The sequence below is a fragment of the Agelaius phoeniceus genome, chromosome 9, assembly GCF_051311805.1.
Source record: "Agelaius phoeniceus isolate bAgePho1 chromosome 9, bAgePho1.hap1, whole genome shotgun sequence".
NCBI lineage: Eukaryota > Metazoa > Chordata > Aves > Passeriformes > Icteridae > Agelaius > Agelaius phoeniceus.
This window is the reverse complement of record NC_135273.1, coordinates 29,466,982-29,482,764: the sequence shown is the minus strand read 5'-3', so window position 1 is coordinate 29,482,764 and position 15,783 is coordinate 29,466,982. Positions and strand designations below refer to the sequence as shown.

Sequence of the window (15,783 nt, the reverse complement as noted above, 5' to 3'; positions counted from 1 at the left end):
TGTCAAAGTTTTTCTAAAAAAGTTTAAGAAAAAAATAAAAAAATTACCCCTGAGTCTTGAAAGGGATCAAAAAAAACCCCTTAACAACTAGTTCTGGAAGTTGACAAGTACTGAAATAAGTGATTGATTGTTTCATAAGGGTTACATACCACACATACAAATTAATGTGAATCACTTTCAGTTTTGTCCAATTCTTAAGATAAAACAGCTCTGAAATAACACAGTGACTAAATCCTAGCTGTGCTGAGCCATACGAGGAATGGGATATGGATCATCATAAAAAATATCACACTCATCTTTCAATAGTGCTATTACAACATAAATTATGATCATATATAGAAATAATAGATGAAGCAGATGTTTGCTCATTATTACATGTCCCCTCTGCTTTCAGATTTAAAAAGCAGCCTTGGACTACTATGGCAACATTTAAAATGATAAACAATCATTAACTAATGACTGTACCAAATAAGATAATTTCCTTTAAACCTTTAATTTTTAGGTAACCATTGTTTTCCTTACTTAAAGGGATGATTAGAACAATGTCAGAAATCTAAACATCACAAACCTCTTGAGTGTCTTCTAATTGTTTCTAATCTTTCATTTGTTACACAGTAAGCCAGTGGTTTCAGGACATTTTACATTTTAATTAGTTTGCAAACACAATAAAGGGTGCTAATTTGATTTTATAGTTTGAGTAGCACTTTCATATTTGGTCTGTTTGGAGAAAAAGAAAAGCTTTGGGTTTAAAATAAAAAGATCCTTTTTCTTCCCCCAACGCTGATGTAAGGTAAAAAAAAAATCTATATGTGTATGAGTATATATATATGCGTGTGCATATGGGAGTAAGTCCATATTTGTGTCTATCTAAAAATACACATATCTCCCCACAGAAATATCTCCATTTATCTCCAGTGAAGCACATTCTGCTTATTGAAAAGTACTGCAGAAAGCAATTCTGAAATTGTCATCTGAGGCTAACATGCAAAATCAAACAAAGAGAGAAAGAAATTATTACCCATTCCAGTCGACAAACATCTGCCTGATTTATATCTGAACTCATGAATGCTACAGCATGTGACTGCACACCACGTCGCTGGGAGTCTCAACGTGGTGTGGATGTCAGTCTCACACAAAACGAGCGCTGCGAGTGTTCGCTCCGTGCTTACAAATCCCCTCCCCCAGCGGCTCCATTACTCATCCAAACAGAGATGAGCGGCTCGGCGGGAGCGTGGGATGAGCTCCGAGGGCTCCAGCGCCGGCTGCCAGCTCTGGCCACGCCGCCCTGCCTTATTTATAAACCCCGCTCAAGCTTTGATGTCTTCCTGATGCCTACAGGGATTTTTCTGGCACACGACCTGGATGGGACGGAGCAGATCCTTAGCCACGGTCTGCCTCAGCAGTCACTGAGTTCTTTAAAAAGGTACTGAAGGAAACAGAAATGTTCCCTCAATTTACTACACTTTGGCACACATATTAAAAGATTAACCTTTGAATGAAAGGATCCCCAGGCCTGGCCCAACCAATGGCCAAAGAGGGATGTGACTGAGCTACCATGAAATATACTTGCATGGGAGTTATTCGTCCTTTCTTTTGTTCCTTCATTCCGTTCTTACTTTTTAACAAATAAAGGAACTAGTTCAAGGCTCAATGTTTTTCAAACACACTTGTTATCCTGAGTTTTGGCACTGTACTTTGCATCACACTATAAAGCACTGCTAATGTTTTGCTAAAAGCTTTAACAGCAAGAAGGCATTTGTTCCTGAATTCCAGGTATACTGAGCTTGCATATAAACACTGTTTGAATTGGAGCTTTCCACGGCAGAACTGGCACAAACCCACTATGAAATGGGGTATTTGCATTCTCCCTGTGGCTCAGGAGCTGCAGCAGGGAAGGTCTGTCTGCAGCACACACAAGGACCATGCCACACGCCCCATGGTATGGTTTTAAATCACCTAATGCCACTCCACATCTGACACACAATTAACAAGAAAGCAGCAACAGGAATTATTATGAGAAGAGAAGGTCCTGGCATCTAATATCTACTCTGAAAAAAAAACCACATTTGACATAGTCCCAAGTCACACTTGAAACAAAGTCATTAATATTTGCTCCCTAAACCATTATAAATAAACACATTATTTGAAGATTATTGCATTTCAGTGACATTCGTTTTGTTCGTGTGAGCAAGGAAATATGACTAGGACAGAAGAAAGAACTTACAAGTCACATTCATGTTTCAATTTTGTCATCTTTTGTTTAATTTTTGACATATTCATGAGCACACTGCAAGTGTCTTGAATTTGTTATTCATAATTATTTTAAAGCAATTTTATACATTTTGTGGCTTAGTCACATTCAGTTTTCCTGATGATGTTGGATGTTCAGTATGTACTGGACAGCTAAGTGAGTATCCTATGGATTTTCTTCTGTTTTCTAGTGGAGAAGGACTTCTGGCATGACTACCTAAGAATATCCAAAATGATTCACTTTCTTCATGTGTTTGTGCATATGGCTTTCAAATTCATCTTCTGAAAGCATTTGTGGCAGTGAGGCCTGATAATTTACACATTCCCAGAAGGCGAGAGCATAAGCAAAGAAAATTGAAGTAAAAGAATGAATAAATAAGTACAGAAAAAAGTTTGCATTATTTGCCACCTCTTCGGCGTGAGTGCTTGTAACAGGAGCACAAGAGAGACAACACAGTACCAGTAAAAAAACCTCCTTTCCTGTGGAATTGACAATGTGATTGCCTTTTGCCAATGTGTGGTGTTTTCCCACTCCTTCTACCTGCTGAATCCTGGCAAACCTTTCAGGTGTGGCCAGGTAAAACACAGCCAGCAGCAAAATGCACACAAGTACCAGTGAACATTCCTAGGGCCTGGAGGAGTCCCCAGATTGTGGCTGGGCTCTGTATTGCCAAAACACCAGCAATGCCCTACATTGCAGTTTTTACTGCAAACTGCTACACCTGAGAGGTTAAATGCAAAGCCTGTGTAATGCACAGCATGAGTTAGCTTATCTGTAGATGAAGACTGGCAAATCTTTGCTGTCTAAACATATCCCAATAAGAAGATGCTTCCAAAGCCTCTTCTTGCACAAGCTGCCTACAAACTCCAGTAATTGAACAAGGACAATTCAGAGGCATCTGTGCAGAGAAATAAAGACCAGGAATCACTGATAAGCTCAGCTGTAGGCTCTGACCCACCAAGAGAACAGAAAAAAGAGGAGCTCAAGGCTAATGCTGCTCACTAGCTAGCTGTTTCCTCCAAGCCAGAAGTTCTTTCTGTTCATGGAGCCAAGAAAGAGCATCACTGCTCAAAAATTACCTCTTCCCCTGCAGCACTCTCACCAGTCTGTGCAAACATCAGGATATTGTAGGTGATTGGGATAGGCCAGAAGGAGAGGGAGAGGGCAGCTACCCTGTTCACTTGCTCAGAAAATTCACTAAGGTTGTGGCTACTGTTCTCTACCACCCTCAGTTGATCAACTTTCACAGACACTGCCTGCTCAGCAGGACACGGGAAAAAGGCGAATTTCCACACCTCACTGCCTAGAAGAAGTCCCACCAGCTCTGGTTTTACCCCAAGAAAGGCAAGTTCTATGCAGGGGAAAGATAAATACCCAAAAGTGGGAGCTGCCAAAATCAACCATGACCATTAACACTGTTTACAATGGAAAAACATGGGCTGCCACAATAAGACAGCACATTCACCTGCCACCTTCTTTTCCTATGTGTCCAGGATGGGGAAGTAATTACAGGGCTTACCATCTCCCTGTTATCAGGTCAGCCTCACCTGAGCTACATCCACACCGATAATGCCATGAATAAATAAAGAAATAATGGCTGTTGTTTTGGGGTACCTGAATTTAGCAGGTCACTTACTGTAAAATGACCTCTTTTTTAGAGTTTGATTATCATTGGAGGTCCAGGGAGTTCAACCTCCCAATAACACTGTTCCCTACATTCACATACTCTGGCTGATGCAGAAGATTTGTTGTTATAGGGAGGGTGTTAAAAAAAAATAGTGGCCTTCACAGAGCTGAGGTCAAGCTATGCTGGCACTTTGTCAAAATCAGTGGTGTAGCCAAGAGTTTTTAATGAGCCTGGAATGCATTACCTCATTTTTCATACCTGGATCACTTACTCATGTTGAGCCCAAAATAACCTTGGACCTTGCTGGCTGCTCAGCAAACCATGTAAGTAAACAAGTACTGTACTCATGCCTAAAACATGTATCTTTTAATTGCTTGCTCCACATTTCTTACTCTAGAGCACATCTAAGCAACTGTAATGCCCGTGATCAAAGTTCTTGCCTTTCCAGGCCTCTCTGACCTGGGTAACTATTTCCTGATACAACTTTTGATTCTGGCCTGCTGATACTCCAGTTTCTCAGACACACTTCAAAAGGAGGAGAAAAAAAGGAAAAAAAAAAAAGAGGAAAGGAAGGCCATTGCCATATTTTGCTGAGGAACATACTCAGCTAATAGACTTACAACTTACACTGCCAATGAGATTCTTCTGGCTGCTGGCTGTTTTCTGTGACTATGTTTTGTGGAAAGATTAAGGAAGAACAACAGCATATTTGCCAACTGCAAAAATCAATTAAAAAAATAAAATCAATGGAGCTTCTAAAAATCTCCATAGCCATCAACAAAGAAGGGCCAGCAGAAGATCTGGGTCTACATTTAGGGTGGGCTCACAGAGTCAGGTGAGCTCTAAATGTAGAGCTGGGAGTGCACCAGAGGGAGGTAATCACAAATCAGGATTCAAGTGGGGTAGTGGAAGTTGCAAGAAGTGAATAAACAGGGATGAACAGTGGTGCTGGATTCAGAAGAGACAAGAGGCAGTGGCAGCACAGCTGCCAAATGCATCCACAGCCATTCTTCCCTGAAGGACACCTTGCACAGTGTCCCCTCACAGAATCCTCCTGTGCTGTCCTTCACATGTCTTCTGCACAAAAGCTGTGATACCAGAATCCTTGGCCCTAAGCTGCAAAACCATCAGTACCTACAGAACAGATCAGGAGATCTCTCCTTTGTGGCAGGTGAAAATGGCAGAACGTGTCAGATCCCAGAGCTATTCATGAGTCAGGTGCCAAATAGAAGCTAGAGGTGGCATATGGAGGTGCCTGGCCATCAAAGTCAAGGTGAGAAGAATGGCCCCAGATCTCCACAAAATCCATGAACTGACCATGCCTGTTAGCAGGTGGCAAACAGCTGGTTGCTGAGGACATCCCTAATGCAGCCTGGCAAAAGTCAGCTCTTGGCTGAAAAACATGGTTACATGTTGCACCTTTTAAAATGTAATGAATAGAAAGTTAACAGGTTTAATGGCTTTAACACTTACCCCTCTAGGGGACTTCCAGCATTCTGCAATATCTGGACGTTGAGAAAAGCATATTGCTGTGTTTAAGCATGGTCTCAAAAACTGTTCATAGCTTAGTTAATCTTGCATATTTTGTGGAGTCCCAGCTGCTTCCTTGATTTCCCCGTCACCACCATCTCCTTATTTTATCTCCATCCCCTCATTCCCTTTTCTGCATTTTGACTTCGGGCCTTCACATTTAATTTATTTTCCTTTCACCCCTGAAAGTTTATTTAAAAGCTTTTGCCTCCAGGAAACATGGTCCAAAAATGAGGGCTTGGGGCATTTATTGCCCAGGCATGCTGAGCTGATGAAGAGAAGCAGCAAGCTGTAAGTAACCTAATATTGCATCGAAAGGGTAGAAATTAAAGTGCCTGGAAAAGAAAGCAAAATATCAGTCTAGGCTAAAAAAACCCCAGACCTGTGTTTAGGAAACAACAGTATCAATTCAATTTGGGGAAGGTCTCAACAGGATCCTAAGTACACCTATGGAAGTCAGTGATGAGCACCTACCAACAACTCAAGCCCTCACCAAGCTGTGGAGGTCACACAGCCTCTCTGTGCACACACACACATCCCTCATGCTCGCTCAAGCTGACATGAAACAACCTGAATATCAAAAATATTTTTACTAGGCTTTTTCTAAATGAAAACACTTGTTTATTCCTTTCTTTACAACTGAACATGCCAGGCCTGACCTGGAAACGCCCGAGCACAGCAGTGAACAACCTTGCAGGAAACATTAAGGAATCACGCTGCTTTCTAACCCACATGGAGAAAGAGTGGACTTGTGTAGCCATTTCTGAAAGTTTTGTTTTGGAAATGAGATATCCCATGCTCCATGTGGGGAAAATCAATTTGCTACCTCTCTAAAGAAAACATTCCCCATTTGGAAATAAGTGAAACAGACACTTCCTTGTGTGGATTAATGTGGAGACATATGACTTGCTGCAGACTGTTGTTTTGACCCCCCTCCTGACCAGACAATCTCTGAAGAAAGCAAAATGCTAGTATTTTTCATGAGTTACAGTTCAGACTAACATTGCTTTTAACAGAAAATTTAGAGGCACCACAAACATCAGGTTGGTGAATTTTGAAAAATTAATGTTTCATTTTTCCATGGAAGATGGAGATAAGGTTCAGGATGAGGCTTGGAGTCTCTTTTTCTTCATTTCAGCATGGTTGGATATTAAGACTTTTCCTTGATCGGGAGTTCTTTATGTCCTGCTGACTAACGTGCATTTTAAAAAAAATGGAAAAAAGTTTTGGTTTTTTTTTTTTTTTCTGGACAAAATCTATATATGTGCTGGAAATTATGAAGTGCAGTAAATTGAAATGGAAAGCTGAAGATTTCAGAGAAAAATCTATGCTGGACAAATACATGACATTCAAGTAGACCTTAGAGCAAATTAAAATAATAGTAACAAAAAAATTCGATGTAGGCCTATTACTGGCTACAGATGATAGGACTATTACTAATGATTCAAAAAGAGGCAGAGGTGTTTGGTAAATATTTGTTCCATACTTGCAAAGAAGCCAGATGATATGCTTGCAAAAGAATATAATTAAAGCCAGTCAATTGACTTGGTTTTACAGAAACCAGATCTTAAAACAACAGAAAAGAAAAACAAACAAAGTACCTTATTTTACACTTTGAAACTATAAGCTTGGTTAGAGAAACTAGCTGCACACATGGAACTTACCTGCATTCAGTAAGACAGCTGATTTAATATTAGATAATACTTTGATTAAAAAACAGCACTACATAATTTTATTCAAGCGTATATTGAATGGATTAAGAACTGGCTAAATGTAGGCATCAGTGGGGAATTTCTACCAAATGAAAAGATTTCTCGTGGGATTCCACAGGGGCTGCTCCTAACCTTTTAAGTATTACAAATTTCATCAGTGAAATAAATATAAAGCCCCTGACAGTTACATTCACACTGACACGAGGACTGGCACAGTGCTAAAACTGACTCATACAAATGAGTAATCAGAAGGAAAACAGACCAGGAAAACACAATGCTCCTCAACACAGCTCCAGCATGAAACCTGCAAACAGGGATTACAGGTCCTATTGACCAAGCCAAGGGTGACTGCTCATAGGCCACTCCCCACTGGAAATTCAACATATGCTGATAGGAAGATGCTGTGGCCAACGCCGATAGGAAGATCTGCCTTCAGGGAGGTCTGAATAACTCAAACTGTGCTGGGTTTGAGCAAAAATGACAGAGCAGTCACTTTACCAGGTAACAGGAGCGCCTTAAAGGTGAGAAAGAGCTGGCACACAGGAGTAAGGAGGCATAACCAGGCATGCCCAGGCACTGCAGTCCCCATACCTGATCCAGTGCCAGAATATGGAGGCATGTGTATAACCAGCTTTCTCAAGGCCTTTGGGAAAAGCCTGAGCCAGACACAAGCTGGTGTGCAGGAAGCAAGAGATGAATTTGAGGGTCTGGAGGGTTGAGGTATCAGACTGGGGCTGGGTGTCCCTCTCTCAGGCTGCTGCCAGGAGAGCCTGGCCGCTGCGGGCGGCTGCGGCAGCCTGGCTGGCTGCACCACCAGGCGTCCAGCTGTCTGGCTCTGGTCCTTGCTCAAACAGCTGTTTCCCTTCTCCTTTAGAAAAAAGGTGGTGAACTGGATGAAAGAGTTTGCCAGCAGTTTTGGCTGATGAGCCACTACTTGGGGTTCATACCAGATTAGATGACTCAGTGGTTCTTCTGGTGAGAAATTGCATGAATATAAGGATCAAACACAGTGAAGTACTGAGCAATGCAGGACAAGGAACATGAAGGGCTGCAGACTTAATTCAGCAAAGTACATGCCTAACTCGTAAAGACCTGGAGCACACAAGGGTGTCTGATGACTTAACTGGGGCTAGCCACAGCTGTGACCCTGCATTAAGTATAGAACACAACCAAGCCAGCGTGGCTCTCTCTGCCACTAATGGGAATGATGCATTCAAGCCCTGAACATAGAAATCTTCCTATCTCATCATGAAACACCCTGTGCTTGGGCAGCATCACAGGATCAGACATGGGTCCATCAAATTTCCCTTTCCCTCAGAAATCTGCAGTCAATCTCCAGCCCCAAAACCCTCCATCCCCAAAGGTCACCTCCTGGGAAGCTGCACCCACAGACAGCAGGGGCTTCAGTTTCTGTTGGAGGGTCAGAGCAACACTCAAGAAGTGTAGGCCTGACTTCTCAAAAAAAAAAAAAAAAAAAAAAGAAAAAGAAAAGGCAAGCAAAGAAAGGAAAGTGAGCAAATGAGCAGGTTCTAACAGATTATGTAATAGCCAAGACAAAGGCAATGCAAACATGGCAAGAAGAAGTGAAAATGCACAGCAAAGCCATGTAAGTCAGCCTGTCTGATCGAAACTCATCAGAACACTCAGGGCAGACCTCCCATTAGAGGGCTGTAGAAAATAGAAGGCAAATCTTAGGGCAGTCTTCCTCACAACGTTTCTTTTTCTCTCCAGTAAAAGGCAGCGTTTGTGTAATTGCTGTCTAGCAGAGTCAGCAGTACCCAATGGAGACATGACCTACATACCTCAGAAATACAACAGGAACGTAACCAGTCATATCCACATAGAGAGATGGATGAGATGGGCTAATCGACTGATGGACATTGTGCACGAATATAAACAGGCAGAAATTCATGCCAGAAGGATAAAATGGACAGTTTCCAAGACCTTGCTTTTGGGAATAACAACGCCAGGTAGGAAGCAATGATCATCAAGTTGTGCACAATGTGAAAGTGACAAACATATTATTTAAATAATCTCTTGCATTTCTGATTTGTAACTGATTATATAAGATTTTTTTTGGTGAGAATATTATAATTTCCTTTCCTTTTTTTTTCCTTTGCACTTGATCATTCTACTGCAAAGTAATCAAAATTTGTTAGGCATAATCAACCTGCATGAAGATATTAGTAAAGTGACAAGCAGAAACTACTGAGTAAGCTCTCCCCTTTGATGCCTACATTCAGCTGCTACCACAACAATTACACAAGGCATTAGGTGGAGGCAGGAGCAGCAGCCACAGCCTAAGCCCTGTGCTCATTCACATCTCTGGGTCATCACCAACTTCACTTGCAGCACTTGGCTTGCCAGGCTCCCCCACCACAGTGCACAGAGTCAGCAAAGTGGCACCCTGGGAGATCTGGGTGACATGGGGTGTTATTGCTGAGGTGCAGAGGGGACGCTGCCCAGCACTGCTGAGCACAGGAAAGGATCTGCACTTTTTCACCCATAAAACACAGAAGTGGAGCTCTGGCAATTTTGTCAGATTGTGTACAGGCAGCTACGGAATCTGTACAAGTCCCAAAACATCCCAAAAATGGTGGTTTTAAAGTCCTGATTGTAAGATCATGTGCCCAGTTTAAATGAGTGCAAACCCCATGGACTTGGTGTAATCATCCCAAACATCAACACAAACAAAACTGATCCCATCTCTTCATCTTGGCCCCAGCAAATCTCTAGCACTCAAAAATCCAAATAAAACTGAGCTGTATTCATAAATTTATCTGAGCAGGGCAGGGTTTAAACTAAATATGCAGTCAGTTGTGCAATATTCTTCCGTAGTCAATACTGGTTCTTAGGAAATTATCTGAGTGAATTAAGTGGAAGACTATTAAACAATTTACACACTTCCTTGTGTTTCAGATGTCTAATTATAGCTGTGTTTGTCTCTCCCCGCAGAACTGTTGTATACCACATGGTATGCATATTTCAGCATCCAGCATTATTAACTCATGACCGACTGTCAGTTGATCATTATCTAACACATGGGGTCTGCAAAAAAAGCCTTATTTGGGCAAGAGCAGGCTCCGGACCCGCTCCCACTGCATTTCCCCCAGAAGAACTTCAGTTGGATTATTATCTACTGTCAATGGAAACTCCGAGGTTACTTATGTGAAATCTGCAGACAGGAAAATAAATCCTCACTGAGTTTAAACAGTTGATATTAAAACCATCTCCAGCTCGGCTGGTTTAAAGAAAACTCTCAGTTGCCCTCTAGTGTCCCCCTGCTGCCACGCCAAGCAGCCTGCCCGCCATAGCCAAGGTCACACAATTTACCCTGATTTCACGACGGCAGATTTGCTATTTGCCTAATATTTTGCACAAAAGGGCGAGGGGGGGGATGCTTTTCCCCCCCTAGAAATTTCAGGGCTCCGGCCCAGGAAGCCCAGAGCTTGCATAATGTTTACAGCTGTAACTGAGGCGCATGACACACGGGTTTTATGAGTGAGAATCTCTGAAATCGCTCTGTGTGCTGCACTCCATAAAGTTCATTCATAACTAAAAATAGACTAATGTACAAACTGATTTAGCATTATACTGAAGCCTAAGGAACATAGGGAGTCTGCAGAATTCCCTAATATGGAAGAGAAGCTGAGTTTTCAAAAGCAGCAGTTTATTTGTTTCTGAAAATGGACAACATATGTGAAAGATTTAATATACAGAACCAGGTGTATATATAGCCTAGATCTTCATATGTGCCTATTTTCATGCTATATAAAGACTTTATACAGCCTGAAACTATAGATTTAATAATAGATTACTAAATTAAGTCTGCACAATCACTTCATAAAATAAATAATTTCAATTTAAAATACAGCTGAAGGGTTTGGACAATTTCCTGCATAATAGAGGCCCATCCCTGAAATGTAAATAACACCAGTATTAAAATAAGTCAATCAGGCACATCACGAAAAAAAAAAAAGGTACATGAAAACAAATGCATTTTCCAGTCTATTTTAAGTAAGGATGCCAAACCTCTATTTTATTTGAATGTTGCTTTGATACATTACTACTGGCTTTTTCTTTTTTTTTTCCCAAATGTCCTCTTCTTCCTAAGAGGAATCCAGGGCTGACTAAGTCTTAACATTTTGAAAACAGCAAACCATCAGGGTTTTGCAACAAGAATTATTCACTGCCTTCCTGTGTACTGTCAGCATTCTTAAAATACTGTTACTATAAAATTAAACAGTGTGCTCTTCAGAAACACATGACGTTGCTTGCTCTGTTTTTTTAACTGTAATTGTGCAATTTTAAAATTCTCTTCTTTCTCAATGCCTTCTCCCCAAACAAATACCTTTGATAGTTATAAGGTTACAAAAACAGTTGACTTTTTTTTTAACTTACAGGCCACCTGTGATATTATTGACTGATTACACAGTAAAAATGACAAACATTACTTTATTTGGTATATATCCTAAGTTAATTATAAGGCCTTCTCTCCTTAATTTGACAAGACTGAAATATCACAAGAAGTACATATGGCAATTCAGAAAATATAATCAGGGAAAAGGCAAAATGAACATTTCAGAAGACAAATGATTTGATTTGCATAAGCAGATATTTGTAAGGCTCCGCCTTTCTCTACTGCCTGAACAGCACTTTCCATTTCTCTTGCTCTCACTTTCACAGCATAGTTCACAAGCACAGTAATTTCACTTTCCACCCCAAAGTGTTGCCCCAGTTGGTAAGAGGAGGTTTTTTCCAACAGCAGCCAGCGATGCTGTGGACACTGAAGAGGTGACACTGTGCATCCAGGCAAGGAGGTGCAGGAACCCTGACCCAGTGGGTCCAGCCATTTGTGCAGCACCCCCACTTTTCAGAGGAAGGTTGTGTCTCAGCTTCAACTTATGCCAGAGCCCAAAAATACTGGAAATGCCACTAAAATAATTAATGGGGTAGTACAGTCCTAGCACCACCTGGCCACGTTAGGGATCACCTGCCCCTAGACATGTCTCTCAGGGACAGAGTGGGACCCCTGGAAATCCACTGCCCCCTTTGGAAATCCACTGCAGACTGGTCTCTTGCTCTCTTTAATCTCTTGGATTTAAGTTTTTTCTAGAAGTCTCCCCATCAGCCATGACCTGAAGCTACTTTGTTTAGGAAATCTGACAAAGTGACATGGGTGGCCAAAACTACATATCTGATTTTAAACAGATAAAAATAGCACCAAGACAAATCATCACCTCTTCTGGATTTCCAAGTACACTATTAAGTAAGACTTGGACTTCAGCTAAGGTGAATATGAAGATTCATTGTCCCAGGAGATAAATATTGACTGAGGAAAAGCAAAGGTCAAATTGGTCAATATTTATTCAAGAAACTCTAAATCTTGATGCAGTGTAACATAGACTCAGAATGTCTTCATCAGCTGTCTCTGGAGATCTTTTCATTACAACTAAATACTACAGAAGGATCTTCTCCCCTCCAAAATTCATATGTAAAAAAACTTCAGAAACTCAAACACACCAACTGCAAATAGGAAGCTTCCTGTGCCAATGGCCTCAGCAAAAGGACGTGTTGATTTGCAAATGCTATCTGCCCAGTCTGCATGCCAAAACTCAGCAGCCCTGAACTCTGAAGATGTGAACAACAAAAACTTTCTGACTCATTGCATGGCAATATTTCAGACTACCACAAACAGAATTTCTTCTTTGGTGAGGACTAATGCAATCCCTTCTTCCTCTGTCTCAAGTATCTGTAAATTAGGACTGAAATTTTATCTCTGGTTTCTAGTTCACATAAAGATTTACCTTGGTACAATGCTAAATAAGAGTTTTGGAGGGGTTATGGTCCTATTATTCATTGTGGCAAGTGTATTAGTCCTATTATTTATCTAAGGTTTCAAGATTACTGCCTGCCTTCTGAAGGTTTTCTACATGTTATTTTTGTCTGAAGCCATAGTGCTATGGACTCTTTTCCATACAACAGCACTGTTGAAAGCAAAAATTCCAGGAAATTTGTAGAAGCTGATTTTTCTGAGGATGCATTATGAAGAAAGACACTTGCATCCTCTGGATTTTCAATGAAGTTGTTCCCAGAATTCCCCTTAGCACCTTCACACAGCCACTCAGCCATTGGGAAGGTTTTAACACCCCTACTCCTGTGTTCATTCAAACAGCCCAGCACAGCTGCTGAACTCCTATTTCTAACCTTTTGTCTTCACTAAACAGTCAAACGTAGCGGATTTGTTGCAATCACCATGGAGATCTGTTGGTTTCAAATTAGGCACAAACTGTTTGTTTCCTTTGCTATTTTTATTGTGTTTTGAGCCTATTATGCTCATCCCACCCTGCCCTTTCCTTATCTTACTGGCAAGTAAGAAAAACTGGCTTCACTGGGAAGTCAAATCCTAGACACAGCTGCTCCTGAGCTCCATGGAGGACGGCGATGGTGTCCCCTTCTCAACTGCCTTTCCTCACTTTTGCCAACCAGTGAGTCTGCACAAGGTCAGACTACACTGCTGAGATGACAGAAGGGCCAAATGAAGTAAATGCCTGCTAACTGGAAGAAAAATGTGAGCCTTGCTTTGTGCAGCTTCATAGTTGGGCCTACTAGGGTTGGAAGAATGAATATACTCACTGCAAAAGGGAATGATAGGCAGGGTTTGGTCTCACATGTGCAATGAAATGAATGAACCACCAAGGGTTGGCATGGGAGAAACGGCCCTGGCATGGCAAAGGAAAGCAGGATAGGGATGGGACCATGTGGCAAGGGGGGCAAAGGTGAGGAACTGAAGAATAGGAGGATTGAAGCAATAGGTACTAGGGAGATGTGCACTTCTGGACTGTTTGGATTACATAGAGAAAGCAGTTAAATCCAGCACTCCCAAGGCAGGTGAAAGTGTCACCAAGAGACACCTGGGCTATTGCAGCCAGACTCTGTGGAGCACCCTCTCACCATGGAAAGGCTCACTGAAAGCATGAAGGAGTTGTTAATTGACTCCCAAGTGAAGTCTCTAACAGAAATTCCTTTGGAGGCGCAAAGAAAGACACAAGGACCGATAGTGCTGAATGTAGGTTTCCCACAGCCCAAGTCAATGGGCTCCCTGTGCCAAAAAATGCAGCAGGCTGGGATCTGACAGTCCCAAAGCTGCGTAAGCCAAATGCAAGCCTTTCCCACAGTTCTGTGACAGGTACACTGCTGCCTTTAAAACAGCATCGAGTCTCCACTCAAACACTTCTCTGCTTCTGCAATCGTATGCAATCCATAATATGGAACTTAAATTAAAATTCAAAGGCCAATTAAAAAAATAAAATCAATGAAATGCTTTTATGAAAGAGAAGATTGATCTGCAGCTTATAACTTCCAGTAATGTAATATTTTAGAACTTTAATAAATAATGCTTTTATCTTGATTGCAAAATAATACCCTGCCATGAAAACACAGAGCAGAGGTAGGAAACTGTTCAACAAGAATTAAAATGTCACACTTTGCACAGAATGGTGCATTACAATTATTGGTGAAACACATTTTTCAAACTTGTTAACACAAAATTAACAATTACATACATCACTTAATTCTATAAGTGCATATCTCTTGAAGTACCCATTAGCCAACCATGCCTAGTTCAGTTTTAATATACATGCAGGCTTTGCAGCACAGAGGGGATGTAACTATGCAGGCGCTGGCACAGTAAACCCTGAAATGGCAAGTGCTATTAAATTGAGATGCAATCACACTGAAAGGGAAACATTAACAAACAGCAGACAATTGAGAAGAAAATACAGGGCGCTTGTGTTCTAATACATGTGCCTCTAAACCTTATATAACTATTCATTGTCTAGTTCATCTGGCCAGGGGCCCCGTTTGCTCCATGCCATTCTATACTAATTTTATAATAATAAACTGTTATACAAGCTTTATACAGTCATGCATATGAAGAGGCTGTGGAAGACATTACATTTGATTATGTTTCTAGCAAAGACACCATCTTGAAATTAAACATAGCCTGGTAGAAGTTTAAAATTATTAAAAAAAAAAAACCCTAGCCAAAACAAACAAAAAAACCCCCAAACAACAACAACCAAAAAGAAAAGAGAAATTAAAGGAAAAGGAAACAAATGCATGCAAACAAATAATTTTAAAACCACAAACAAACAAATCCTTTCTAATAGGTTCCTTTCCTCCCCTATCACCTCCACACTATGCATGACAGATGAATACCACTCATTCTTGCATTGTATTATATCCCATAATACAATGCAAGAATCTGCATGTTTCTGGACTATGCTCACTGGAAGACAATCAGTGATTTTTGGAAATGCATGGGTTTTTTAAAATACACTTTATTTTTGTAAAAACAAAGCAAAATGGTTTACAAAGCCAAAAGGAATGCATGAAATAGCTGGGGTTTAAAAACCATGTTATTTTTTGCTTTAGCATGAACCAACACGAACCACTGAGATGCCTTAGTTAAGATTTAGCTGTACCACAAAACATTCATAGGACAGCAGTTGGAAAACGTGGGGATGGGAGACACAGGACACAAAAACATATACACTAAAAACAAGATCCAATCCAGAAAAGTAGTTTCATATTCCACATTTGTCTGTGGAATTGTCTGAGAATTTTCTGCTCAACATTACTTCCAGGTTTATCACAGCAGT

General features: G+C 41.0%; 1 protein-coding gene across 7 annotated transcripts in view; it reads right to left on the bottom strand.

The window, feature by feature from the left end:
* The window catches only part of ARID5B (AT-rich interaction domain 5B), a 149,707-nt gene that overhangs the window by 35,714 nt on the left and 98,210 nt on the right, over positions 1-15,783 (bottom strand). Inside the window, exon 1 of one of the 7 annotated variants that reach the window (XM_077183392.1) lies at positions 1,019-1,132. The exons of the other annotated variants lie outside the window; for them this stretch is intronic. Coding sequence (XP_077039507.1) covers positions 1,019-1,022 — 4 coding nt within the window. The 5' untranslated portion in view covers positions 1,023-1,132. Of the gene's footprint in view, positions 1-1,018; positions 1,133-15,783 lie in introns of those variants that run through there. 7 annotated transcript variants of the gene reach the window in all.